Genomic DNA, 26,452 nt, shown 5'->3' with positions numbered 1-26,452 from the left:
AAGGGTTTCCTTATGAAGTCGTCGAATCCTCAGAACAGCGTGCTTATAAATCCATTTTACAGACGGCCTTAAACTGAGCCCTGGGGGATGAAGGGATTAGCTCACGGTCACAGGCCGAGTTTTGCAGGGCTGGGCTTTGAACCGGATTGTCTGGGTTCCACCCACTGCACATCCTCTTGGGAGAGCCAGGGCAAGGCTGAGGGGGGTGCGGCCTTGCCAGCCCCCGAGGGCGCTATGTCCCTGCACATGCCAGCGGAGAGCCCCTGGTGCCGCCCCAGGACTGCCCTGGCACCGGTAGTCTCCGCGTCCCGGCAGCTTGGCTGGCAGCTGGCAGAACCCTGACCGTTTGTAGTGCCAGGAGGGAAGCTGGTGGTGGAGTCGGGGGACAGGCCTGGCTGATGCTCCAGGAGGAGCCGCTGGAAGGTCGGCTGGGGAGAAGCAGCAGGAACCTGCAGGGGGAGCCCAGCCCAGGGGGCAGGAGGGGAGAGGAGGGCAGAAGAACGGGTCCAGGTCCAGGACTGGCTGCTGCCCCAGGTGCCAGTGGCTGGGCGTGCCCCTCCCTGGGGACCCGTCCAGACAAGCCTGCTCCCCGGAGGAGTGGAGGGAAGATAGGGAGCACCGGGCAGAGCAGCCAGCTTTCCATCATCGCCTCCCACCCCAAGGGGCGGCGCCTGCTCCCAGTCCTGACTCCCACGCTTGTGCCCTTCAGGTGCCATCTGGCCACATCCCCAGATCCGGGAGTTGGAGGGAAGAGGGTCTGTGTTCTCTCTGGAACCTGAAGGGGACGGCAGGGTGGGGCCAGCAGAGCACCCCTCCACCCCCTCTCCGGTCCTTATCCTACAGGCAAGTCCCTGAGCTGGTTTGCAGTAAGTGCTAAATAAGTTTTTGCCATTGGACTGGGTTTTCCCAGTTTGCTCTTCTCCCCCACATTCCAGATCTGTGCTGTTAGCACCACCCATGAGAGAGCTGAGGATCAGAGAGGTTGCCCAGGACACACAGCCAGAGAGGCACTGGCAGGACAAGTAGACTGGTGTGGTGCATTTGGTGCACAATGAGGGACTCAGGTGGCACCAGAGGTGGCGCGAGGGGCAGGACTGGTCAAAGAGGCCCCCCGGGGAGGTGACTGAGCCTCTCAGGCGGCCAGTTCCCCTGGAGCCGGCTGTGCTCTAGGCGAGAACCCCCAGCAGCTTAGGCAGTTCCCCGGAGCCCTCACAGGCCCTCCAGCAGCCTCGCCCCGGAGAGCCCGGCTGCTGACCCCGTGCTCTGTGGAGGGGCCGCCTGGTCACAGCGCTGCCTCCCCTGCGGGGTGTGGCGAGGGCCTGCGTGCCGTCAGAGCCTCTGCGAAGGGGCCGCTGTGTTGAACTGGCGGGAAGCTCGCCCGCACACGAGCTCGGGAGCCCCACTTCTCAGGTCGGGAGGAGATAGTAGCTCTGTCACTGCACAAGGGCACCAGGGAGCCACCTGTTGTCCCCCAAACCGGAGCACAGCAAACTCGCTGAGCACTTACTACGTACCAGGCACCGTGCTGAGCCCTCCTGGGCCCGGCGATGGGACCGGCAGTGGGGGGTTGAAGCGGCTCCGGTCTGCTCTTAGGAGGGAGAGCAGCCTTCCGTGCGCACGCATCTGGGGTGGCCGTCCACGGTCAGAGCCGTTTCCCACACCTGCGTCCATCTGTCCTGGGGACACCCAAAGGAGGATGCTATCACCGCTTCTCACAGTTGAGGAAAGTGAGGCCCAGAGAGGGGACACACTGCTCCAGGCCATGTGGCTGGGCTGGGACGTGGACCCCCCGCCAGACTCCAAGTCCAGTGCTCTCAGCCTGCTCAGCCACCTCCGCGGAGGACAGCTGTCCGGCTTGAACACAGCAGCCAGCAGGCCTCAGGGAACCCCACTGTAGCATGGCCCACCTGTCCCATGACCTGTGTGTCCACCCTGCGATGACGAGCCTGTCCCCACCTGGCTGAGACTTTCTGTGCCCACCCTGCCTGCAGTCTTGGAGCTTTAGAGCCATTAGTCTGAGAAAGAGATTTTCAGACTCCGTTTCTTGGATCCCTTGAGAGAACCAGGGTCAGGGTCAGGGTCAGGGCAGCTCTGCTTGTACCAAGTTGTTCTTTGTTTTTTGTTTTGGTACCAGGGACCAAACCCGGGGCGCTTCGCCACCGAGCCACATCCCCAGCCCTTTCTATTTTTTATTTAGAGACAGGGTCTTGCTGAGTTGCTGAGGCTGACTTTGAACTTGTGATCCTCCTGCCTCAGCCTCCCAAACTCCTGGGATGACAGGTGTGCCCCACCGCGTCCCACCATGTTGAGTTTTTTTTTTTTTTTTTTTTTTTAAGTAAATGGCTCCATGGGATTAAAAATCTGTGTGTTTGTAAACCACCGTCCTGATCCAGCCACAACCTCCCACAGCAAGGCCCGTTCTTTCTCCTCAGTGTGGTGATGTTCAGGCATCCTTCTGTCTTTTTTGCTCTTTAACTCTTCCCGGCCCTGTGAGGAGACCCTGGCGTGAAGACTCCAGGCTCAGGCGTCCGAGGATTAGACTCTGGGGAGCCCTGCTCCGAAGCCCTGCTCTCGCCCACCCCAGGTTTTCCTTATATTCCAAAGGGGGAAGTCATGTACTAACCCCCAGGGGAAGGTGGCACCAGAAATGCACCCAGTGTATGGGTCTCCCGCCTCCCGGCCTCTTCCCAGTCGCTCCTGCTGCCGAAGACGTTGCCTGGGCTGGACAGGGAGACAGGCGAGCCTGGGTGAACCCTGGCTGTCACTCGCTGACCCTGTGACCTTGGATAAGTGACCTCTCTGAGCTTGTTGGTCACCCTAGAAAAGGGGTAGTAGCGCCCACATCAGGAAGCCATCGTGAGAGGCGACAGGATCATTCACATGAGTTGGTTGGCTTGGGGTTGATCGGTCGGGGGAGTCCCCAGGGCTTCCCGTCCCAGGTACTTCTCTGCTCAGCTACCACCCTCCCCCTTGGGTAGCACAAATACTAATTATAACCATTTCCATGAGCTGTTTCCTGGTTGAGCCTAATTACTGGGCAGGTCAGTCATCACCATTATAAATATCATTAAATGAGACGGATTAACTTTGTCCTGAGTTTTACATGGTTAGATCAGCGAATTGTCCGGGCATACTTGGCCTCCCCAGCTTGGGCCTCACTCGGCCTGCTGGTGCTGCCCTGGAGGGTGCTGGAGCTCGAGAAGGTGGCTTGGCATCTGCAGTGCCCCAGGGTCAGGGCCAGCCGTGGCTTCCTGGTCTGCCTGGAACTCGGTGCTCAGAGAAGAAGCTAAGCCCCTTGAACCCAGCTGGGAGGATGGAGCAGCGGGTGGAGGGAGGTGGCAGCCGCCGTCTTATTTGTTATCGCGGCAGAACAGCAGCTCAGGGGACGAACACCTGGGTTCAAATCCAGGCTTCGCTCTTTACCGATAAGTGACTCCGGGCAGGTCACGAAGCCCCTGCAGCCCAGGTGGTTCACACGTGTGGGGAGGCCTCGCGCGCCCATGGGTGCCGAGCCCCAGGTCCCATGCCGGCAGGCTGTGCTCTTCTCAGGTGCTGCCTTCCCCTGCACCAAGGTGTCCTGAGGGCCATCTCTCTGACGGGCACAGGGCCAAGGACCTCGTGTCTTGCGTAGTTTGTACAAAGACCCCACAGGCGAGGCACCCTTGGCGCCTGTTAGGTAGGTGAGAAAGCCAAAGCACAGACAAACAATGGCATGACTTTGTCAGGTCCCTCGGTCCCACATGGAGGCCAGTCACTCCTTTGGGATGAGATGCTAGAAGCAAGCTTCTGGGGGGCATGGGGAAGGGTCCCGTGCAGTCCCCAAAGGCTGCCTGGAGGAAGATGCATCTGAAGGATCAACCAGGACAGGAGGCAGCGGGGACAAAGGTATGCAAGGCCTGTGAGCCAGGAGCTTGGCAGTTAGGGGGTGTGACCAGTCCCAGTGTGAGGGGAGCAGATCCTGGGGTGAAGGGTGCCGAGAGCTGCCCACCGTGGCCTCTGTGTCAGCCCCAGGGAGTCAGAGCGTGAGGCGGAGAGTGGCTGAGCCACCTCAGTGCATTTAGAAAGTTCCACCTGGGCCCCTCGGCAGGTGAGTGACCAGAGGGAGCTGCAGTTGGAGATCCAGGGGCCTGGGTGCAGACCAGCAGGGCAGAGGTGGCAGCCGAAGGCGTCAGGTGGGTGAGAGGGGTGGCCCACTGAGAGGAATGAGGCGTTGCCGCCAGGCGTGGGGCTTGGGCATGGATGGCCTCCTCCCCGGGCACCGAGGCAGCCCTGGGCAGGGTGCCCCGGGCCTGGCGGGCAAGTGTTTCCTGGCTCCTGCATGTGCGGGCAAGTCTCCCGCCAGCCCTGGGACTGTGGTTCGGACCAGGGCGATCGATCGACTCACAGGCTGGAGGGCTGCCGCTTCTCAAAGTAAAGGAGGAGCGTTGACCTGCCACGTACACTCCGCACCCTTGGCCTTCCCGTGTCCCCCAAGGCACCCTGCTCAGGCCTCCAGCTCCCCTTGGAGGCACAAAGCAGGATCTCCCTCCTCCAACCCCACGAGCTACATCCCTCCCTTTGTCCCACAGCCTACTGGGGTGACCTGCGGCCTCCACAGGGGGTTGTATAGAGAGCTGGTTCTGGGCAGAAGGCCCAGGAACAGGGGAAGATCCAGGCCTGCCTCCCAGTGCCACTCACTAGGCAGCACTACCCCTCAGCCTGGAGCCTCAGCCTCTGCATCTGTAAAAAGGGGGTTCAGGACTTATTCCACGAGGCGATCCCGAGGTATAAATAAGATGAGGTTATGAAAGAGCTGTCAGAGTCGAGGACTGCGTTCTGTTCCGGCGGATTTGTTTTGTTAAGTGACCCTTTCAATTTTAGAATGGTTTTAGATAGCACTATGGGGAAGACAGCGAGGACCGTTCCCTGGGACACCGCCCTCACTTCCTGCCTTGTTAGCATCCTGAACCACACTTGCCGCACTTCACGAGCCACTGCCCAGACGCCATGACTCCCCGAAGTCGGCGCTGCGTTCACATCTCTCCAGGCATGCCGGTTCCTTCTGTTCCCTCCAGCAGACCACACTGCGTTCAGTCTCTGTGTGTCTTTAGGCTCCTTCTGACCACGACAGTTTCTCAGACTCTCCTGGTTTGGGATGGCCTTACAGTCTTGTTGTTGTTGTTGTTGTTGTTCTTCTTCTTCTTCTTTGGTACCAGGGATTGAACTCGGTGGCACTCAACCACTGAGCCACATCCCCAGCTCTTTTTTGTATTTTATGTAGAGATGGACTTAGCGCCTCGCCTTTGCTGAGGCTGGCTTTGGACTAGTGATCCTCCTACCTCAGCCTCCCAAGCTGCTGGCATTACAGGCATGTGCCACCATGCCCTGCTGCCCTTTCAGTTCTGAGGGTTGGACCAGTCAGTGTTCTGCTGAATGTTCCCAAAGTGGATCTTGTCTGGTGGTTCACAGTGAGACTCGGGAAACGTGCTTTAGGGAGGAGGACCACAGAGATGAAGCACCTGGTCATCAGGGCGCATGCTACCCTCTGATGACCCAGGCTCAACCCATGGCTGTGGCATCAGCCTCTGTCACCTGAGTACAGCAACAGGGTTAGAATAATGCCAAGTGTTGGCTGAACCAAGGCCAAGACCGGAAAGTGTACGTGAGAGCAGGAGCCAGTGAGCAGGGTGGCGAGGAAGATGGAGCGAAGCAGGCCTGAGGTGAGGTCACTGAGACCCCAGAGGGAAAGCAACGTGGCTAAGGTCACATCCTGGGGCGGGGCCAGGTCTGCCCCTACCTCTCTGGGCCAGATTCTCCCACTGTTGAATAAATGCCTTGAGGCTGCCTTTCCAGGGCGGTGTGTTAGGGGAAGCACCTTCCTGATACAGGTTCTTTCTAACTTGCTTTATTCCACCGGATTCATGGTTGGTTACAACTAAACTACATTCAATAAAAATGATATGCTCCAGAAATAGACAATCAGGAATATGGAAAATAGAGTGGAAAATGTAAAATGAAAGCTGAACATAAAGGCCAAAAAGGTACCAATAAGTGAGTTTCAGATTGACTGTGAGCATCCTGGCAGCCAAGGAAAAAGGGATAAAGGCTGACTCCTATTACAAAAAGTAAAAGCTGGGTGTGGTGCACATCAGTAATCCCAGCAGCTCGGGAGGCTGAGGCAGGAGGATTGTGAGTTCCAAGCCAGCCTCAGCAATTTAGTGAGACCCTAATCAACTTAGTGAGACCCTCAAAATAAAATATATAATGGACTGAGGATGTGCCTCAGTGGTTGACTGCCCCTAGGTTCAATCCTTGGTACCAAAAAAAGTAAAGAAGCCGTTTACTCCTGCAAGAATTTTGTTGTAAAATTTTAAAGAAAATTAATTAGGGGCTGCGGGTGTAACTTAGTGGTAGAGTGCATGCCTGGCATGCCCAAGGCCCTGTGTTCCATCCACAGTACTGCAAAAAATTAAAAAAGAAAGAAATTGATCACATGACAATTTCTCATGTAAAAGACACTGAGCAAGATAATGGATAATGCAACAGTAATGTCAAAAGTGTCCCCCTTGAGAGCAATGGCCATATTTTTACCGTCTTGCCTCTTACCCAAAGTCCTCCTCTCTGACTCTGAGTTGAGTTTCATCAGACAGCAAAGGCTGTGTCTTCATGGTTGAAATCACAGATGCCTATGCTCTAATGAAAACCTGGGATACAAACCACCCAGTTCCCCAGGTAGCAGGCTCTGTGCTGGGCGCTGGGATGAAGGTGGCGAGGTGAAAGATTCTTGCCTGTCCCCTGGGGTCCTCTCGGTCACTGATAGACGCCCAGAGGCCTAAATATAATGCAGGTGTTGTGCGGGGCTCACTAGAGGGAGGGCTTGTGGCGGGGGAGGCAGGGTGGTTAGAGTAAGGAGGCAGAGTCCTGGAGGGGGAGACGACAGCCCCAGACCCCCGAGGTGGGGCTGAGTCCTGCTCAGAGCTGCCCCTCCGCTGGCAGCCAGGGCCTGGCAAGTATCAGGGCTGGGCAAACGGGGTTGATTGAGGCAAGATGGGCCGGTGATGAATGGGGAGGCTGGGGTAGGTCGGGATCATCTGGGGGACTCTGAGTGCCAGTCCAGGGAGCGGGGGTTTTGTTCTTCAGTGTTTTAAAGGTAACGACAGCTCAAATAGTAACAGCTAACGCGCAGTGGGCACGTTATCTGCATCCATTATCACAGCTGTCCCATGAGGGAGGGACTGTTTTGTTTTATTTACATATTTATTTAGGTGCTGGAAATTTAACCCAGGAGTGCTTTACCACTGAGCCACATCCCCAGTCCTTTTTATTTAGGGCCTCGTTAAGCTGCTGACATTAGCCTTGAACTTGCACTCTTCCTGCCTCTGTCTTTGAGTCCTTGAGCTTACAGGCATGCACCACCATGCTGGCTTGTTTTTATTTGTTTGTTTGTTTATTTACTTAGCAGTCCTGGGAATTGAACCCATGGACGCTCTACTCGAGCTATATTCCCAGTTCCTTTTATTTATTTTTGACAGGGTCTTGCTAAGTTTCCCAGGCTGACCTTGAACCTGATATCCTAGAGGGAGGTGCTATTTTAATCTTCCCCCATTTTACAGATGAGACAATTGAGGCACAGAGAGACCGAGTCACTCGCCCAAGGTCACACAGCTGGGAACTGGAGAGTAAGGCTCTAAACTGAGGTTTGGAATCAGGCCTTTTACCCACTGTGCCTGTTGAAAATAAGCATTTGGTTCACATGCAACATGCTTGTGCACTGGATGACACGTGATGGATTAACAGACCAGCCGATTACTGGCACCAGGAGCAGTAACTGATGGGCCCTTGGCCACAAGGGCGGCCTCCCTAGAGAGCTGAGCTTGGGAGTAGAATGTGACAACACTTGGGGTGTGGCCCCTGAGTCCCTGGCCTCAGAACCTCACTCGCGGGGCTGCTCTTGTCTCTGACACGTTCCAGGACTCCCTAAGATCCCCTGCCTCCGGCACACCAGCCACAGAGGCGTGGGAGTGACTAACGCTGTCCAGACGAATGGGCCGTGCCTGGGTGGCATCAGGCCACGAGGCCTTTGTGGTCAGAAACACGTGACCCCGGCCTCAGTCCCCACAGGCCAGGCTTCTGAATGGCGCCACGCACCCCCATCCGGTTCCCATCGCCTTCCCTGTGTGGCCAGGACGCCGGGAACCTGGCATTCCGAGGGACTGGGGTTCTCATTGCCCCACTCCCGGCCTCGGCAAAGCCTTCTCCCGGACGCCAGGCCCTGAGTCAGCCCAGACCCAGGCTCCATGCAGCTCCAGGCAGACCAGGGCGGGCACTCCCCACAAAGACAAGGGTGTGGCACCTGCGACCGCAAATGAGACAGTTAGGGAGAAGGAGCGCTGGCCATTGCGCTGCCTAGCACCTTGGTTTTCCCGGGCACCCTGGCTCCGTGAGGTCCCCACCTGAAGACGCATCCCGCCTTCCACAAAATGCATGGACCAGAGTGTGGCCCCAGGCCCCTCCCCCGGCCTGCCCGGCCACCTTCTAGCTGTTGCCTTGGGCTTTGGAGGCTGCTTAGCGAGGTCAGTACCAGCAGGATTGGGAGGCAGGCTCGGAAGACCCTGGTCCTTGCTCTCCGGCTTGGTGACGGAAGGGGACGAGTGCTGCCTCCTCTCTGACTCAGTCTTTAAGTGAAGTGGAGGTGAGGAGCGAGGGCAGATGGGATACTTCATGTTCAGTGCGCACAGTAGGTGTTCATGGCCCATGGTGGGGGCCTGGTCTGAGCACCCCTCTCCCCTCCCCTTGCTGTATGATGAAAGTGAATCCGCTGAGGCCAAGCCTGAGGGGCTGTGGGGACTCAAGATGGGGCGGGGTCCCCCCTCCGGGTGGGGCTGCCGTTGCTGGGATGTCACTCACCAGCCCCCGTCTTGCTTCCCACCTCTGCTCCAACATCTGGAGGCAACACCCAGCTTCCCGGGCCTCCTGTCCAGTGGGCGGTGCGCTCCTGGAAGACAGCGACGGGGGGCTGTGCAGGGACGGGGAGGGTGGTCCAGAAAGGGAGGTCTCTGCCACGAGCGGAGGAGAGGAGAGGGAGCCCCGGCCCAAGCTCACCGAGTCCCGGCCCAGCCTCAGTTTCCTTTTCCGCCCAAGGGGCCAAACTACCTGCTTCTGGGGCAGGTGGGAGGGCGAGAGGAGGGAACCCACAGATGGCTCACACCCAGGGGTGCCCAAGGGGGATGTCAGGTGATTTAGCTTTTTGATCAAGGGCCTCTTGCTCTGGCAGTTGACACTTTACTAGCAGCCAAGCTAGGGAGGCTGCCTGGGCCGGGCTGGCCTGACTGGCCGCCCACCTGCCCGCAGAAGGAAGAGGCAAACGCTGGGAAAAGGAAACCTGGTTTGATCAAACTGGGGAGAAGGAACTAGATTGCTTCTCTGCAGGTCCCCCGGAAGTGGTTACGGTTTACAGAAAACAAGAGCCACATGTAAATGTGTGTAGATTCAGCAGGAGAAGGTGCTGACAGCGCGGCCGGGGAGGTGCTGGTTTTGATTCTGGGCATGAGGAAGTTCAGGAGCTGTCTCACTCCTATTGCCAACGTAACCCAGCATCCCGGGGTAGAAAGATCAAAGCTATGATCCAGAAACGGATGAAGCAGCCCTGGAGTCCTGCTCTCCTTGAGGGGGAAAATGGGATGGATCTGTTCTACCAAGGGGGAGTGAGGCAGAAAGTTCGCGAATTCAGATTCTCATCGCTTCCCCAGGACCTGTGCTTTTGTAATGCCTTTTGTACTTCAGCATTACAGAGACAGAAATCTTGAGAACATAAAGGCACCTTCCCAAACTCACTCCACCATTCATTTTAACCCTTGCACCCCCTCCCTGATTTGTTCCACCATTCATTTTAAGTAGGTGCTGTTTGTTGAGCACCTACTATATGACAGAGGCAAGGGATTTTTTTTTTTTTTTTTTTTGGACAAGCCAGGCGAGGTCCCAGCCCTGGTAAAGCTTGTGATTCTGAGAAGGAGGAAAAGAGACAATAAAAACAACAAAGTATGAATAGACTACAATAAATTCTATAAAGGAAAGCAAACAGGCTGTTGTAACAGAGAATGTGCAGAGCTACTGAGTGTGATGGGGATATTGTGGGAGGGGGCATTTAAGCTGAGACCTAAAGCAGAAGCTGGCTGCTTCAGGAGAGTGCTGAGAGAAGAAAGTTCCAGAGGAGGCAGCAGCAGCTACAGAGACCTTGGGGAAGGGGCAATTTGGGGAATCTGAAGAACTGAGTGAATGCCCGAGTGGGTGAAGAGCAGCTTGTGATAAGGGACAGGATCAGCCAGGACTCGGGCCCTGATAAAGGTCAGAATGTCATTCCAGGGGTGGCTGAGGGCTTTTAAGCAAGGGGTGTCCAGATGAGAATTTTCACTTTGCAGGCTGGCTCTGCCTGCTCCGGGAGGCCATGAGGCAGCAGGGGTGGCAGCCAGGGCACTCTCGGGACCCATCCTGCTTGCTGACCCTGAGACCCAGGCCTTCATCTTCCCACTCCGATCCTGAGCATTCGAACATCTGTGTGATTGTGAGACTCAACCAGGAATGAACAAAAATACATTCTCCAAAACTGAAAAATGCTCAAGTTCAGGCATTCCACAGTTTGCTAGAAGTGGAGTGTCCTTTGGGACTCTGCTAGATTCAGCCTTTTTTGGATTCAGTGGAAGGGACAGTGCTGGAGCCCGGAGCTCCCAGCTGAACACCTGACACCTGAGAGAGTCCACTCTTCCATTCTAGGGCACAGGAAAGGTGAGGGGAGGGTGCTGAGGGATGGGACCCAAGAGTCACTTTCCTGGTTGGTTGGTTGGTTGGTTGGACAACGGATACACAGGAACTTGGTTTTGACCTGGTCTAAAGCAATGAAGTTTTTGTTCGTTTTTTGGGTGCTGGGGATGGAACTCAGGGCCGCTGCATGCTTTGGAGAACTGCCCACCCCTGAGCTACATCCCAGCACAGGGAGGGCGGCGACCTGAGAGAGTGGCAAGCACCAGATCACCCACCCTTTAGCCACCCAAATGCACGTGGCTTTCTTCGTTCTGTGTCAGGGCAGTTCCCTGGAATTTTCTGAAATTCATTCGTGAACTCTGGCATTAAAATCCCGGAGCTAGCCAGGTGTGGTGGCAGAGCCTATAATCCCAGCGACTGGGGAGGCTGCGGCAGGAGAATCGCGAGTTCAAAACCATTCTCAGCAATTTAGTGAGTCCCTGTGCGACTCAGTGAGACCCTGTCTCTAAATGAGACATAAGAAGGGCTGGGGATGTGACTTAGGGGTAAAGTACCAGTACTAGAAAAAGGGGAGAGGAAAAACCCCTCTGAGCTAGAGGAAAGGCAAGACCTGAGCGGGGCCGGGGGCGCCTGTCGTTTTCATCCCCCTCCCCTCCTCGCCCAGCCCCTGCCTTGTGCTTCTGGCTTGATGGGGACCGGGGACCCTCCCAGGGCCGGCAGCGGGGGAGCCTCTCTCGGCGCCTGGCACGGGCCTCACCGCTGCGAGGCCTTCCGCCCGCGGGGGTCTTGGGTCCCACGCTGGGCGGGCGGGGTCCCCAGCTCCTCCGGGCCCCAGGCCTGCTGCGCTCCGCGGACAACACCGCGAGGAGCCGCGCCGCCCAGGCTCCGCCCGCGAAGGCGGCGCGTCGCCCGCCCTCCCCCATCCTGGCAGCGGTGGCGGTGGCGGCGGCGGCGGCGGCGACCCGGCACCGTGGGGCGCAGCATGCGGAGCGCCTGGCCGCCGCGCCCGGTGGCCGCCGTGCTGTCGGCGCTGGGGGTGAGGCGGCGGGCGGCGGGCGGCTCGGGTGTCCGGCCGGGGCGGGGCGCAGCCGCTTCCCCATTCGGCGCGAGCCATGGAGGCGCTGAGGGAGTCCGTGCTGCATTTGGCCTTGCAGATGTCCACCTACAAGCGCGCCACGCTGGACGAGGAGGACCTGGTGGATTCGCTGTCCGAGGGCGACGCGTACCCCAACGGCCTGCAGGTAGGAGCCGCCGGCCGGCATGCGCGCCTGCGCCCGCTCTCCGCCCGCCAGGTCCCCTGCTGGCCGCGCTGCGCCTGGCCTGCCCGCCCAGATCCTCCCGTACACCTGCTCCGGCGACGCCCAGGTGGCAGAGTTGAGCACCCCTAGACCCCAGATGGCCCAGTTACCGTGCCACCCAAGAGGCAGCTGGCAGAGGCTAAAACTGCCCCGGCGAAAGTCCCTGCATCCCACACTCGGCCCTGGGCAACCCACCCTATCTGGGAGACATTACCCTTTCTTCCTGTCCCTCCCTGCCCCGGACCTGAATTTCCTGGGGGAGGAACTGGTTTTCTGTCCCTCTCTCCCTGCCCCTTTTCAGCCTCTGGGGAAGTTGGATTCCTCCCCTCCAGGGTCTGCCCTGTGGGAATCCGACCCTGGGCTGGCCGCCTCCTGCCTGGCAGCAGAACAGTGAGCCAGATGGCTTTTTGCTGTCCTTGCCCTGCGCACCTTCCCTGGGACAGTTCTTGCCAGGTGGTCAGCCCTGGTAGGGTTTGTACCTGGGAAGGTGGGTGGGAAAGAATTGGAAATGTGAGGAGACCCAGGGTGGCCCTGTGATCTGGATCCTGAGAAACAGCCCAGAGAGGGCAAGAGTGGGACACAGTCCAGGAGGACTTCTGGCAGGTAGATCAGGAGAGGTATCGGGGAGAGTCTTGGGGCTGCGTGGGGAGCGGACACCCAATCAGAACTCCTCCCAAGGGCAGGCTTGGGAAGAGTGGAAACAGGCAGCCAGACACACCCCTGAGAAGCTGGAGTTCAGATAGCAGTAAAGGGGAGCAGCATTGATGGAGTTCCTTCTCCAGGCAGCTTTGTTTTGTTTTTGTGGTGCTGGGAATTGAACCCAGGCCTTGGTACATGCTAGGCAAATGCTGTGCCACTGAGCTACACCCAAGTCCTCCAGACTAAGTAAGTGGCCCAGGGATATCCAAACTCTTATCCCAAGTGCTCTACCCCCTATGCTAAGGTAGCCCTAGGTGCAGGCTCCCACCTTCAGGACCACCACCAGGAGCTGTGAGTCACTTCCCCCAACTCACAGATAGGGAAACTGAGGCTGGGAGAGGCGTGAACCCCTCTTAGCTCAGTCACAGACCTAGAAGTCTGAGAGTGACAAATCAAACCCAACCCGTCTAGATCCTCTTCCCTGTGAACCTTAGGAGGCTGAATCCAGCCGGAAGTTATTTTTCTGTAGCAGGCATTTTCCCTTCACAAATCAAAACAGAATCTAATCAGCAATCTTTTTCCATCTCATCTTCCCCAGAAGGTTCTAAATATATCAGCGCAAAAGCACCAGAATTCACAACAAAATAGCATGCTGTGTTGTTGTTCTGACAGCGGCCCGCTGGGTTGACAGCCTTCTTCAGATCAGCAGGTCCTTCGCCCAGGGGCACCCCTGGCAGAGCACAGGGAGCCCACTCTGAAGCCAGGGGCCCTTGTTTGAATTCTGACCACTCGTGAGCATGGCTGGGGCTCAGTCTCCAGCAGTCCCGTTCCCTCATCTGTAGGACAGGAGTAGAGAGCGTGGATGTCATGCATACCACAGGGTTTGCTGGGAGTCTTGTTGTTTTTATGACCTGTGAAGTCAGGGCCAGGGTGGCCATGGTACAGATGTCAAAGCTGAGCCCCAGAGACAAGTTGGGGACTTCCTGTGGCTGCATTGCTGTCATGTGGGTCAGAGGTCAGTTTTGGTATCCCCTTGCCTCACTGCCCAGCTGGGTATATTTTCCACTTGCCATGCAGGGAAAAGCAAAAGGGTTAGCCCCAGCTGGGACATTTCTGTGGGTACCCCACTTGGCTTGTGTGGTGCCCAGGGCAAAAGTGAACTCTCCAGTGCCTGCATTTCTGAGTCAAGACCTGTCTACCTAACTCACAAGGTAGAGTTGGGTTTCTGTTGTTCTCGTTGTTTTGTTTTTTGCAGTTCTAGGGATTGAACTCAGGAGCACTCTGCCATTGAGCAACACCCCCAGCCTCCACCCTTATTTTTTTGAGATAGGGTCTTGCTAAGTTGCTGAGACTGGCCTTAAATTTTCTATCCTCCTGCCTCAGCCTCCCACGTCACTGGGATTACAGATATGCACCAAATGCCCAGCTCAAGCCACACTTTTTTCTTATTAATTTAATGTTTTTAATCATTTGAAGGTCTTTTTCCTAAAAATCTTTACATGCTCATTTGTGGTAAAAAATAGAAATATAAAAAAAGATTTAAAAAGAAACATTGATCACACTGCCCACAGATAATGGGTTCTAGTTTTTTTCCACACATACCTGTGTGTTTGGTGCTAGGGATTGAACCTAGGACCTTGTGCATAATGCCAGACAGGTGCTCTTCCACTAAGCCACATGCTTGGCCCCGTGTGTGTGTGTGTGTGTGTGTGTGTGTGTGTTTAAACATAATTGAGCTCACTCTAAATGTACAATGTTATATCCTGAATTTTGCATTCAGTGCCACTTCATAAGCATTTTCTATGTCAAAAGCTTCCAAAACATGCCACCATTAAAGATCATAGCACTCATGCATATTCTTTGTTCCATCTAATATAGCTGGACAATTAGGACAGTCACCATCACACTGTGGGTGACCCTTCTTTTAGCCTTTCAGATTATTGCATGGTCTGGTTACTTGAAAAACAACTGCTTCCTCAATGTTAGCCGTTTAAAGAAGGACCCTGACCCCCCAAATCTTCCTCTCCTAATTGACAACTATAAAAATGAGCTCTTTGGCAGTCATGGTGGTACACATCTATCTTTCTAGCTACTCAGGAAGCTGAGGCAGGAGGATGGCAAGTTCAAGGCCAGCCTCAGCAACTTAGAGACCTCAAAATAAAACATAAAATAAAAAATAAAAAGGGCTGCTGATAACTCAGTGGTAGAGTGCCCCTGAGTACCAAAAACCAACAATGAAGCCATTAACTCTAAGTCCAAAGTTATCAACATCGGTAGCTAATAAATGAAAGTTTAAACTTTCATCTCTTAGCTACACTTGCCACTTTTATTACTGGATGTGTTAACAAAGGGTTGAATTTAGCTGGAGGAAAGTTCTACCTATACCTCATTTGAAAGCAGTTTTCCTTTATCTCATTTTAGGCAAATCACTTACAATTCACTCAAATTAGTTGTTGTGGACTTAGTCTGGATTTCTTTTTTCATTTTCCTTTCTTTCTTTCTTTTTCTTTTTGGTCTTTTCTTTTTTGGTGCCGGGGATCAAACCCAGGGATCTGTGCACGCAAGGCCAGTGCTTTACCACTGAGCTACATTTCAGCCTTTAAGTCACCTAGTGGTGACTTGGAGCCCTCGCTGTGTCTGTCCTGGCTGTGAGAACTGAAAGCAACTCACTCACACAGCTTTATAAAATGGGTTAATAATGATCACATGCCTGTAATCCCAGCGGCTCGGGAGGCTGAGACAGGAGGATGGTGAGTTCAAAGCCAGCCTCAGCAACAGCGAGGCTCTGAGCAGCTCAGTGAGACCCTGTCTCTAAATTTAAAAAATAAATAAATAAATAAGGCTGGGAATGTGGTTCGGTGTTTGAGTGCCCCTGAGTTCAATCTCCGGTACCCTCCCCCTAAAATGGGTTAATAATATTGCTAACTCACCTCCTAGAATATTCAGATGAGGCCACAGAGGTGAAGACATCCTCTCCAGGGCTCAGAGTACAGACCTGGCCACCAACAGAATTCTGGGGGAAACTCACCACTCATGCCCTCTCAGCCCTTATATAGCAGCTTTCCCCTCCAGGCCTCCGTCCTGCTAAAGCCGGCACCTGGTCTCCTTGTGCCTGTACGCACAGCACTTTGGTGGCTTGAAGGAAAGTAGCCACAGCAACACCTGCAGCCAACCTGGGCAGCAGCCACAACTGTCAACCAAAACCTTTGAGCCTCATCCAGTGATTTCTCAGTCTTTTGTTTTTATTCTTTAGCAATACTGAGATATTTAAATTGATGGGGCAGTGATGTGGAGGGTGATTTTGGAGACAGACCCTTTCAGGACTTGAAAAAACCTTCTCTGCTTACCAGGGGGTCCTTTCAACTCTCTCCACCAGTTACAGGATTAGACGCTTGACCTGAAGGTTCTAGAATCTGAGATAGTCCCACTTGGGACTTCATCCCAGCTTCCTCACTTTAGAGAGAGGAGACTGAGGCCCAGAGGCTGCCCAGGCGCTTGTGATGGACTGGTGATAAGTATTGGGTCACAGAACCAAGTTCGAGGCTCATCTCGCCTCCTAGAGCCGCCATGAATATTCAGATGAGGCCACAGAGGTGAAGGCGCTCCCTGCGCAGACCTGGCCACTAACAGAATTCTGGGAGAAACTCAGCCTTTGACTTCTCGGGTTTTCAATCTTTCTTCCCTGTGCCACAGAGATCTGGGTGTTCATTCTGGGAATAGACAACTAGGAAGCATTTCTCTAAACAACCAGACCGTGCAGTGTCCCCTCCCCATCATGGGAAAATTTAAGCCATTGCTCAAGAAGATCAGGCTTGGGGACAGGGTGGTGGGGAGGGCTCAGGCAGATAGTGGAGGACAAGACATCATCGGTTTGCTCTGGGCTAACCCCAGTGGCCTCAGCAGGAAGTCCACCTCATGGAACTTTAACGAAAGAAACTTCCCCAAACTGACACCCTTGTGGAGGCCGGCCTCCCCCCTGCTAGGTCACGCTCTGTCTGTTCTGAAAGGCTGACTCTGGGCAGCCTGGTCCACTGCCAACCCTCATAGCAGCAGGGCTTCTGGGACCAGAGATGGGCTCCCCACCAGACCTTTGAAAATGGCTTTCTGTCTGCTCCTTGTGGCCGTCAGGGGAACCTCGCAGTGGCTGGGGAAAAACCTCCCTTCCCTTGCCACCCAGCGAGGCTTAGCCAGGCTCCCCGCCCCTGCTGCTGCTGGCGAGTCTCCTGGCCCCAGGCGGTACCCCGTCCTCACCTGCAGAACTTGTTCTTGCTGTAAGCCGAGGTGGCTCGCACTTGGTCCTGTAACCCAATATTTATCCCCGGTTAGGGCTTTGTTTCTTGGTGTGCAAACCCTGGGAACTCCTGGGCCGGGGCTGCTCGTTTCTCTCCCCCCGCCCCGCTCTCTGCCTCTGAATCTAGAGCGCCCTAATTGGTCTTCTTCTCCCTCTTCGCCGCTGTCTTTGGGGGACACTCTTCTCTCTCCTCTTCCTTCTCTCTGTGCCTCACGTGAGGATGAGTGGAGATCGGCCTGCCAGCCGGGGAGCGGTGACTCCCCACTCCATCTTCCAGGCTTTGGCTCTGGACCTTGGCCAGTGTCTCCTTCCCAGTCACCTTTCCCAAGATGGATTGGGCTGCCTGCCATTAATCCTCTGCCCTCCAAGTAGCTGCAGCCCATCTACCATGATTGATAGGCCCTCTTTCTAAAAGGAAAGTGAGAAACTGCTCACTTCTCCCCTTCCCTGATCTCATCTCATGGGACTGTCCTCAGGGTCCCATGAAGCGGGCAGGGCAAGTGTAGTGGGGGCTCAGAGAAAAGAGACGAGACTGAGCAGGTGGCCCTAGGGAGCAGAGTGGCTCCCTGACGCAGCCTCTGCCCCGTCCACTGCACCCAGAAATCGGCCAGCCCCTCCTGGAGAGGCCTCCCATCCAAACCCAGTGCCACCAGATGACTCCCTGGCCCAGGGAGCTGCCTCTGGATTCTGCCCTCTGCGGTGAGCTGAGCAGAACCAGGAGGCCGTGGCCTGGCAGCGGAGCCAAACCATGACACGGGTTGAAGATCTCTTTTCAGATCCCATTTGCGGTTCTTGCTTAGAACTATGAGTTTTTAATTCAATTCTGGCTTAATCGTAATTTAATTTACAGCGGACATCATCTGTTTAGGTTCAACACTTAGCTTGACGTTGAAAGATGACACTCAGCTTGACATGGCTTCTCTGGCAGGTAGCATGGCCGCCTTGGGATGGGGCACCAGTCCTGGAGAGAGGGGCTGCCTCATTGTCCTCGCTCCTCCCTCTTCCCCTGCAGCCCCCGCTTCCTGGAGCTGGTGCTAGTACCTGCTCTTAGGAACGAGGCAGAGGCAAACCCTCTAGGACAGAACAGGGCGCAGGCTGCCTGGCATGGGTGCTTCCCGGCTCCCTCGGTGCCCGTCCTCCGTCTCCTGCCTTCCGCCTCCTCCCTCCCTCCCTCCCCTCCTCGGTACCTCTGCTCTGCTGTCTCGCGCGTTCCCCTCACACAGCATTTCCGCATGTCCTGACATGGCCAGGGGGTCCTGCTTCTCCCCACTCCTCAGGGTGTGTCCTCAAGCTTCCTAGAGCTGGCTGCAGGCAGAGGGAGCCTCCTAAGCCCAGGTCTCACTGCTTCTTGGCACCCTGTGAGCTCGGCCACAGTGGTGGGGACAGGAGAGGCCACAAGGAGGAGGAGGAAGGCCACCACAATTCCAGGGGCAAAAGGATGGCCAGATAGGGGCCCAGTGACAGTGTCTCCAGGGGAGGCAGCACCTGCCTCGAAGCCACAGGCCCCTCTGATTATCAGTGGCCAGGTCAATGGGATGAGGTCGCTGCTGTCTGAAAAAGCCCGGTACAACCTTCCGAGTGCCACGTGTGTGAGCACAGAAGCTTTCACCTTAACAGAGGGCTTTTTTTTTTTCACTGGTATCAAAACCAGGGTTGCCTTACCTCTGAACTACCCTTCCAGGCCTTTTTATTTTATTTTGAAACGGGGTCTCGCTAAGTCGCCCAGGCTGGCCTTGAACTTGCTATTCTCCTGCCTCAGCCTCCCCACTTGCTGGGATTAGAGGGGAGACCACCATGCCCAGCTTAATGTAAAGTTTTAACTAATCAAAGTGGCTTGACCAGAAATCTTGGCTCTCCTTACCCCGTTTTTTTTTTCTTTTCTTTTTCTTTTTTTTGGCCGGCAGTGCTGGAGATGGAACCCAGGGTCTCACACTTGCTGGGCAAGCGCTCTGCCCACTGAACTCCATGTGCAGCCCTTTTTGTTATTATTTTTTAATAAATTTTTATAACTTTATTTATTTGTTTGTTTATTTAACGTGTTGCTGAGCCTTGAACCCAGGGCCTCACGTGAGCTAGGCAAGCGCTCCACCACTGAGCCACAGCCCCAACCTGAGCCCTTTTCATTATTTTGAGACAGGATTTTACTAACGTGCCAGACTGACCTTGCACTTGGGCTCCTCCTGCCTCAGCCTCCCACCTAGCAGGGACTACAGGGTGCACCACGCCCAGCTTGCGTCTGCGTAAGGGATCCAGCAGGCGGCCTGCTGCCTCCCCGGGCTGACCGCAGTGCGAGCTTCCTGGGTATTGGTGAGGGTGCTGTCAGTTCTCCAGCTCCTTCTCTCGGTTTTAGAGCAGTTTTCTTCCGCAGACAGTTCTGGGGTTCCCCTTTCTCTGGCGCAGCAGTTCCAGACTCTCCTACCTGGAGAACACCCAAGGTTGGCCAGTGGCCCACCCAGATCCCTCCCTCAGGGCCCTCGCCTGGCTCTAGGGACAGCCCCTCCTCAACAGCGTGGGGCCTTTGTCGTCCGAGTCTGGGTCTCCCTGAACCCTGGCCAGCTGCCATGGCCTCCTTAATGTCTCCCTGCTTCCCTTCCCCTCCCTGCCAAGCCTCTCTCTGTCTCCCTTTGCCTCCCAAAGGACAAATCTCATGCTGTCTCTTTAGCCTCCAGGAGGAAGTCCGTGTCCTTTAGCTCACAGCGCCCCGTGAGATCTAGGCCTCGCCCCCCTCGCCAACTCCTGCTCACTCTCCAAGACCCAGCTCAGGCATCACCCGCTCCAGGAAGCCTCCCCTGACTGCACCCCTGCCCGCCCCATCTTTTCTTAATCTGCCTGCCTGCTGGGCCCAGAGCAGTGGAAAGCAGAACAGGCCACCTTCCCTTTGGCATTTCCAGTGGGGCCCGGATTGGGCGCCCAGCTGGTTGTACCAGGAGGCCATGTCACCACACCAAGCCCCACCTTCGGGAGACCCTTCCTGTCCTGTGGCCTCTGCTTTCGCAGGAAGTACCTCTGAGAACAGCGGGGACCCAGAGCGGGCGTTGGGTGTGGGGGCCTGGGCCGAGAGCTGCTAACGGTCTGTCGCCCAGAGCTGGAGGGCCGCCACGCCCTCTGCTTCCCTTCATTGTGCCTCCTTTCCTGTGAGCTGGGCCTGGGGCCGGGGACATTTTCCCCCCTTTGAGGACCTGCCTGAATGGAGCTTGTATCTCCCCCAGCATCTCTGAAGACCCCCTTCTGGCCCCCTAGCGGGCTCTGAAGTCTGCAGACCCAGACTCAAATCCCAGCCCCCCTGTTGGCCTGGGTGATGGGAGGCGCGGGTCGCGCCAGCTGCGCCTCAGCTTCCTCATTGGTAAAAAGAGGGCTAATAATGAGCTAAGGGTGTCCCTGCTTCTGGGAAGCACGAACCTCGGTCCGCCTTGACCCCAGCTCTGTGGACAAGGGGGCTCTGAGGAGAGCCCAGCTGGACGCCCGCTGGATGCCTCCGAGTCCAAACATCCTGTTCTCTCTTGAACTCCTACTGGAGAAACAGGGAAAAGCTGTCGGGTTTTTTTTTTTTTTTTTCGTGTGCTCATATCGGGTGACACGGAACACAAGCCAGGCTGGGTTGAGCTGCTGGCTCTCTGATGTTTGGGAGCAAATCCAAGCTCCTGACCAGGGTGGCGGTTCCTTTCCTGGATTAGGGCTGATTCTGTGGGAACAGGACCACCCCTGAGTTAGGAGGGCGCCTGATGCCTCCCCAGGGCCTGGGCCTGCCGTGGAGCCCCTTCCTCCTGGGCAAGGGGAGCCCTGGGCACACGTCCTCCCCACCCCTCCTGCCTCCTTCCCCGCAGGTGAACTTCCGCAGCCCCCGGAGCGGCCAGAGGTGCTGGGCAGCACGGACCCCAGTGGAGAAGCGGCTGGTGGTGCTGGTGGTACTTCTGGTGGCGGGACTGGTGGCCTGCCTGGCAGCACTGGGCATCCAGTACCGGACAAGTAGGTGCCTCTGGTTCGTGGTGGGCTTGGCTCAATCCTGCCCTCTGCCCTGTCCACCTGTGCAAGGGTGGCTTCCTGCTCAAGCTGGGACTGGCTTCCAAGGCTGAGGAGGGGGTTAGGCCTGGTGGGCTCAGGGTGCTGAGGACAGACTGAGCCCAGGGAGGTGGGCATGGGTGGTATGAAAGTCTTGGAGCCAGGACAGGAACTCACATCCTGGCCCAGCAACTTCTCAACCGTGTGATCTGGACAAGTCACCTAATTTCCCAGAGCCTTGGTCTTCTCTACTCTTAGTGGGTAAGCCGTGCGCAATTTGGAGATGGCTCTGAGGACGAACCTGGTGCCTGAAAGGGTGCTTTCAGCTTAGTCTGGGCACTGTTGTTGTTAGGATGGGGGTGGTTAGACAGGCTGCCACTGCCTGCTGTCCTCAGTCCCAACAGAATAGCAACAAAGGCTTCTGTTTACTGAACACCACCCATGTGCCAAATGCCTGTCATTTATAGCTGTCGCCTCCTGTCCTCCTCAGAGCACCCCTGCGAGGTGTGGTGGCTTTGGGTCCTTTTCCATATGAGGAAATGGGCACTGAGACCAGGTGATTTGCCCAAGCCTACATGGCCTGTGGGGGGTGGAGTGGCAAGTTTGAGTGGAGAAGCTGGAACTTGCCCCCAGCTACAGGGCTCCTGAGGGCTCAAGCGCAGGCCGTGCCCACCTGCTTAGCACTCCAGAGCAATCAGTGCCCCAGTGCCTTTGCACAGCTCTGTAAATGCATCTGTCTGTCCCACCTCATGCTAAGGCCACGGGGCCTCTCCATCCTATTGCCAGGGGTCCGAGGCTGGATCTCGTGTCTAGCTGTATAGATCCAGCTGGTGCCTCTTTACTTAGCCATTATGCAGCCAAAGAGGGCAGATCCAGGTTACAACCAAGGCCGGGGACCCACTATCCTGCATCCTAACATCCAGCTTTCTGTTGGTCCACCTGGCTGAGCCGCCACAGGGGGGTTTTCTCGAGGTTCCATCCACCAGCTTGGTCACTCACCCCCTCAGAGAGATCATGGCTCTGCTGAGCCTTTGCTACTGTGAAGTTGCTGGCCTGTGCAGGTAGCCATGCAGGACGGGATGGGGAAGGGCCTTGGGGGCCTGGGGGGAGGCAGGGCCTTCACTGAGTCACCTTGCGTCCCTCGTGTGCGGGACACGTAGTCACTCGTTCATTCACAGACATGCCGTGGGTGCTCACTCTGCCAGGCGCTGAGCTGAGGACCTACACAGTGCTGAAGGAATAGTCACTTGATTATTTAACTGTTTAATGGTTTGTGGGCTTTTTACCAAATGTGCCTGGCCGAGCAGCTGCTTAATGCATATTTGATTCATTAATTACTGATCTCCAGACTTTTAACCATCTGCGCCTGGCATAGTGCCTGCATGCCTTCACTGTGCGGACAGTAAAGTGAATGAATGAAAGTTTGACAGAGACCCCACGCGCGCCTACTAGAAGCAAAAGTAGGCCCAAATCTCCACCATGTTGGCTTAGGAACCAAAAGTTGGAGTGAACCAACGAGAGTAGGAGGATTAACCTGGGAACAGCCTTTCTCTGCCGAGTGTGTGTGAACCTGGCTGTGCAGGTGTGTGTGCGAGTGTGTGCGTGGTCCTGCTCTGTCCACGGCGCACAAGATCATCCTCACCCTGCAGCTGCCTCCCTACCTCGTCCTACCAAAGTCAGTCCAGAACATCTGGGTCAGTGTGGCGCCTGGCCAAACCCAGCTGCTCTGCTTGTGGCCCAAGGCATAGGGAGTGGGGCAGATTCCTGCGGCCAGTGTTGCCTGAGACCACCCCTAGGAGTTCCAAAGAAGTCTCTTCACCCGGAACCGGAAGGGAACCCCCAGGGGACAGTGCCTCGCAGTCAGACCCAGAACACTTCTGCCAAGCGGGGCCCATAGGGAAGAATCCTGCTTCTGCCTCTGTCCCAGTCTCTCAGGATCTCAGATTTTCCCTGACTTGGACCTGGGAGAGGAATGAGCCAGGCTGAGGATAAGTGACCCTGGGCCACCTGAGAAAGCAGTGGCCACCTCAGATGTTGACAGTAACCTCGTTACACAGCAGTAGGTGCTGACATTGGCCATGAATGAGCAAACATCAGGCCAATCAAAGCAGATCCTGTGAGTGATGTCTGGCCAGTGAAGAACATTTCCTTCTACCTTCCTGCTATGCCCTCCTTCCAAGAAACTTTTAGGTGCTTTGCAAACAGCAGCAGCAAAACAACAAATTCTCTCAGGAAATATTTCAAAGTGTCTTGGATGGCACTGTCCAGATGAGTGCATTAGACCTGGACTGGTTCCTGCTCCTCAACTGAACACGCCTCCTGAAGCGAAGAAGTGTGTGCCGTGCTGCAGGTGGTGACCAGGCACTGGACAAGGCACTTCCATTCAGTCACTTGTTCATTCCACAAATGTGTATTGAACAGCTGCCAGATGCCAAGCATGGTGACAGGAAGAGGACATGGAAGAGCAAAGGAGATCTCAGCTCAACCCTCAAGTTCATATTCTGGTGCAGGAGGTAGACAGGGAAATGGCCATGACATAGCATAGTCCATGCTAAGGTGGCAGATACCCAGACAGCCAAGGGACCCAGAGGGGAAGAGGGTCTGGAAAGGTTTCCCTAAGGAACAGAAGCCTTAGCTGAGCATGCCTGGAAACCATTAATTAACTAATCAAATATGCATTAAGCACCTGCTCAGCCAGGAGCATTTGTCTAAAGATCTTCAAACCAGTCAAGAGTTAGATAACCAAGCACCAGCCTGAGCACCAGCCTGCACCTAGCACAGTCTGCAGAGGCAGTGCCAGCTCAGGATGGCGGCCTACAAGACTAACTTCTGGGTGCTGGTTTCTGGCTTGGTTTTAAAAACCTGAGCCCCTGAGAGTCTGTCTTCTGAGTATTTCTACCAGCCAAGATTTTATCAAGCTTACTTCCTGTGGTTGTGTGTATAAAAACAATAGGTATTCTTTTCCTTCCCCAAATATGAAGTTTTATCATAATAGTGAATAGGCCTTTTCAAACCACACAGAAGTTCTCTTCCGCCTTCCCCTGTAAAGATTCCGGTCATCACCGTGGCGGGGGACAGGTGGCGGGGGACAGGGGCGAGCCACTCGGATCAAGACAGCTGATCTGGAAGTGTCGACAATGGCAGCCTCACACAGCTCCTCTGTGTTTGTCACACCGGCTCAGTCATTTTAATTATCAGGTCATTATCCCAAAGTAAAGCCACCCTGATTTTCTTGCTGTTGTGCGACTCCTCCGAGCCCTTCGTCCACCTGAAGGACTTGGTGTTTGTCCACTGAGGTGGGTAAGCCCACGAGGGACCTGCTGGAGACCATCAGCCCTGCTGCTGCCCCCAGGTGAGCTGGCGCTCACCTGTTCTTTCCTGTTCTCTGAAGATTAGCCGGGAACCTCAGAACCTAAGACCCGAGGGCGCGGAGCCCTGTGCACCCTGTCAATGGAGTAATCACGTGAGAGCTTTCTGTCATCACTGTGGAATGGATCCTAGAGAGAAACCAAGGCTCCGAGTTTTTGTGTTTCGTTGACAGTGCTGGGGATTGAGCCCAGGGCCTTGAGTGGCGGAGTGCGTACCACAGAGCCACGTCCCCAGCGCAGACTCAGGAGGTCTCTGCCCCGGGCCCCACAGGTAGAAGCAGAAAGTTGAGATTTGAACCCAGGTCTGCCAGTCTCCAAAGCTACCTGGCCTCACTGCCTCCCCATGTGCTGGAGGAAATAATCTTGCCAGTTGGGCCACACCAGCCCCTGCTGTGGCCACCAAAGAGGAGACAGACGGCAGGAAAACGCAGCCTTGAAGCTGCTGGACCAGCACAGCCTGGGCTCAGCTCTGAGCTCTCCCATGCAGCTAGTGACCTCAATCCTGTCACTCTGTCAGCCTCAGTTTCCTCGGGGACCTCACACGTGCAGCTGATGCCAAAGTGCGGGTCAAAAGACACAGCGAGCATGCGCGAGGGCCTGGTGCGGAACCTGTTCAGGAAGCGATGCCTGCTGCGGCCGGGGTGGCCACTTCATCAGTCCTGCTGCCTCAGGGAGCCCCTGGGGACCTTCCAGGTCGGTCCCCTTGCGAGAGCTCACCAGCCAACCGTGAGGCAGATCTTTCCCCTGCTCATGCCTTTGGCAAACCAGTCTCTCAGGTTTTGTTTGTTTATTTTTTGTTTTAGGGTTATTTGGGTCCCCCTCCCCCAAATGGGACAGCTAACCCTCCCATGTTATTCCCCCAGGAATGGCTTTTCCTGGCTCCTTGTGTCCTGGCACCCTGTGTCCACATCACCCAGTTGGCTCCCAGTCAACGTTCAGTTTAGTTTTATAAATAAATGGCAGTTTCTCCTGGTGCGTTCGGTCTTTTCTTGTGTAATTGTGTATCCCCAGTGAAATGGTGGGCTCTCGAAGGGAGGGACCGTGCCTGCCCCCATCCCCTCCCACTCCCCGTCACACACACACACTCTCCTCAGCAAAGGGCCTCAGCATTTATTTTGTGGAGTAAATGAGTGCGTGAATGAGGGAATAAATTTGCCGAGCATCAGGGAGTAATAAGAAGCCAGGGAATCTTCGTGGAGGGCGGGGTTGACTAAGAGAAGAGCCCTGCTGGCGCGCTGGCACGTGCCTGTCATCCCAGGTACTTGGGAGGCTGAGGTAGGAGGATCGAACGTTTGAGGGCAGCCTCTGCAACTTGGAAAAACTCTGTCTCAAAATAAAATAAAAAGGGCCGGAGATGTAGCTCAGTCATGACTCACCCCTGGGTTCAGTCCCTCATGCTAAAAGAGAGCGAGAAGAAGAGAGAAGCACCTTGGTTCCAGGTACTTTTAGGCCACAGAAGGGATTTTAGGCAATAGGCAGAGGTCTTCTTTTACAAGCCAGGAGATGATAAAGCTACTGAAACCCTTCTCGTCTGGGGTCTAGTGACCTTCCAGTTTCAAGTCTGTTTGGTCAGGGCACGGGGGAGCTTGTGCTGGGGACCCTAGGCCACCTGTGCTGCCCTCCAGATTCTTCTCCCTGCCTGCCCGTCACTGTCCCCTTTCCCGTACCCCTACAGGAACGCCCCCCGTGTGCCTGAGTGAGGCCTGCGTCTCAGTGACCAGCTCCATCTTGAGCTCCATGGACCCCACCGTGGACCCCTGCCAGGACTTCTTCAGCTATGCCTGTGGGGGCTGGATCAGAGCCAACCCCGTGCCTGACGGCCACTCCCGCTGGGGGACCTTCAGCAACCTCTGGGAACACAACCAAGCCATCATCAAGCACCTGCTGGGTAAGCATGAGGGGGAGACTAAGGAATGGGCCGCAGGGGGCCACCACTGCACCTGCCAGCCAGGCCTGGTCAGAGGGGCATGGAGCAGACAGGGCTGGCACCTCTGCCCTGTCGCTCACTGTGAGCCTGCTGTGTAAGTTACTCACGTCTGGCCTCAGTTTCTTCATCTGTGTGATGGCATTAATAACATCCAAACTGTGGAGTTGTTTGGTTTTGTTTTGTTTGAGGTACT

At 55.6% G+C, this 26,452-nt stretch overlaps 1 protein-coding gene across 2 annotated transcripts in view; it reads left to right on the top strand.

Annotated features, from left to right (window-relative positions):
- The window catches only part of ECE1 (endothelin converting enzyme 1), a 93,361-nt gene that overhangs the window by 29,606 nt on the left and 37,303 nt on the right, over positions 1–26,452 (top strand). Inside the window, exons 1-4 of one of the 2 annotated variants that reach the window (XM_079104666.1) lie at positions 11,634–11,773; positions 11,892–11,978; positions 20,790–20,931; positions 26,008–26,220. In XM_079104666.1, the coding sequence (XP_078960792.1) occupies positions 11,720–11,773; positions 11,892–11,978; positions 20,790–20,931; positions 26,008–26,220 (496 nt within the window). In that variant the 5' untranslated portion in view covers positions 11,634–11,719. Of the gene's footprint in view, positions 1–11,633; positions 11,774–11,891; positions 11,979–20,789; positions 20,932–26,007; positions 26,221–26,452 lie in introns of those variants that run through there. The other variant, XM_079104667.1, reaches the window with a different exon arrangement.

The sequence above is a fragment of the Sciurus vulgaris genome (genome assembly GCF_902686455.1).
Source record: "Sciurus vulgaris genome assembly, chromosome: 1".
In the NCBI taxonomy this organism is placed as follows: Eukaryota; Metazoa; Chordata; class Mammalia; order Rodentia; family Sciuridae; genus Sciurus; species Sciurus vulgaris.
Note: the sequence above shows the minus strand (reverse complement) of the source record. Positions and strands in the feature narration are given on the sequence as shown.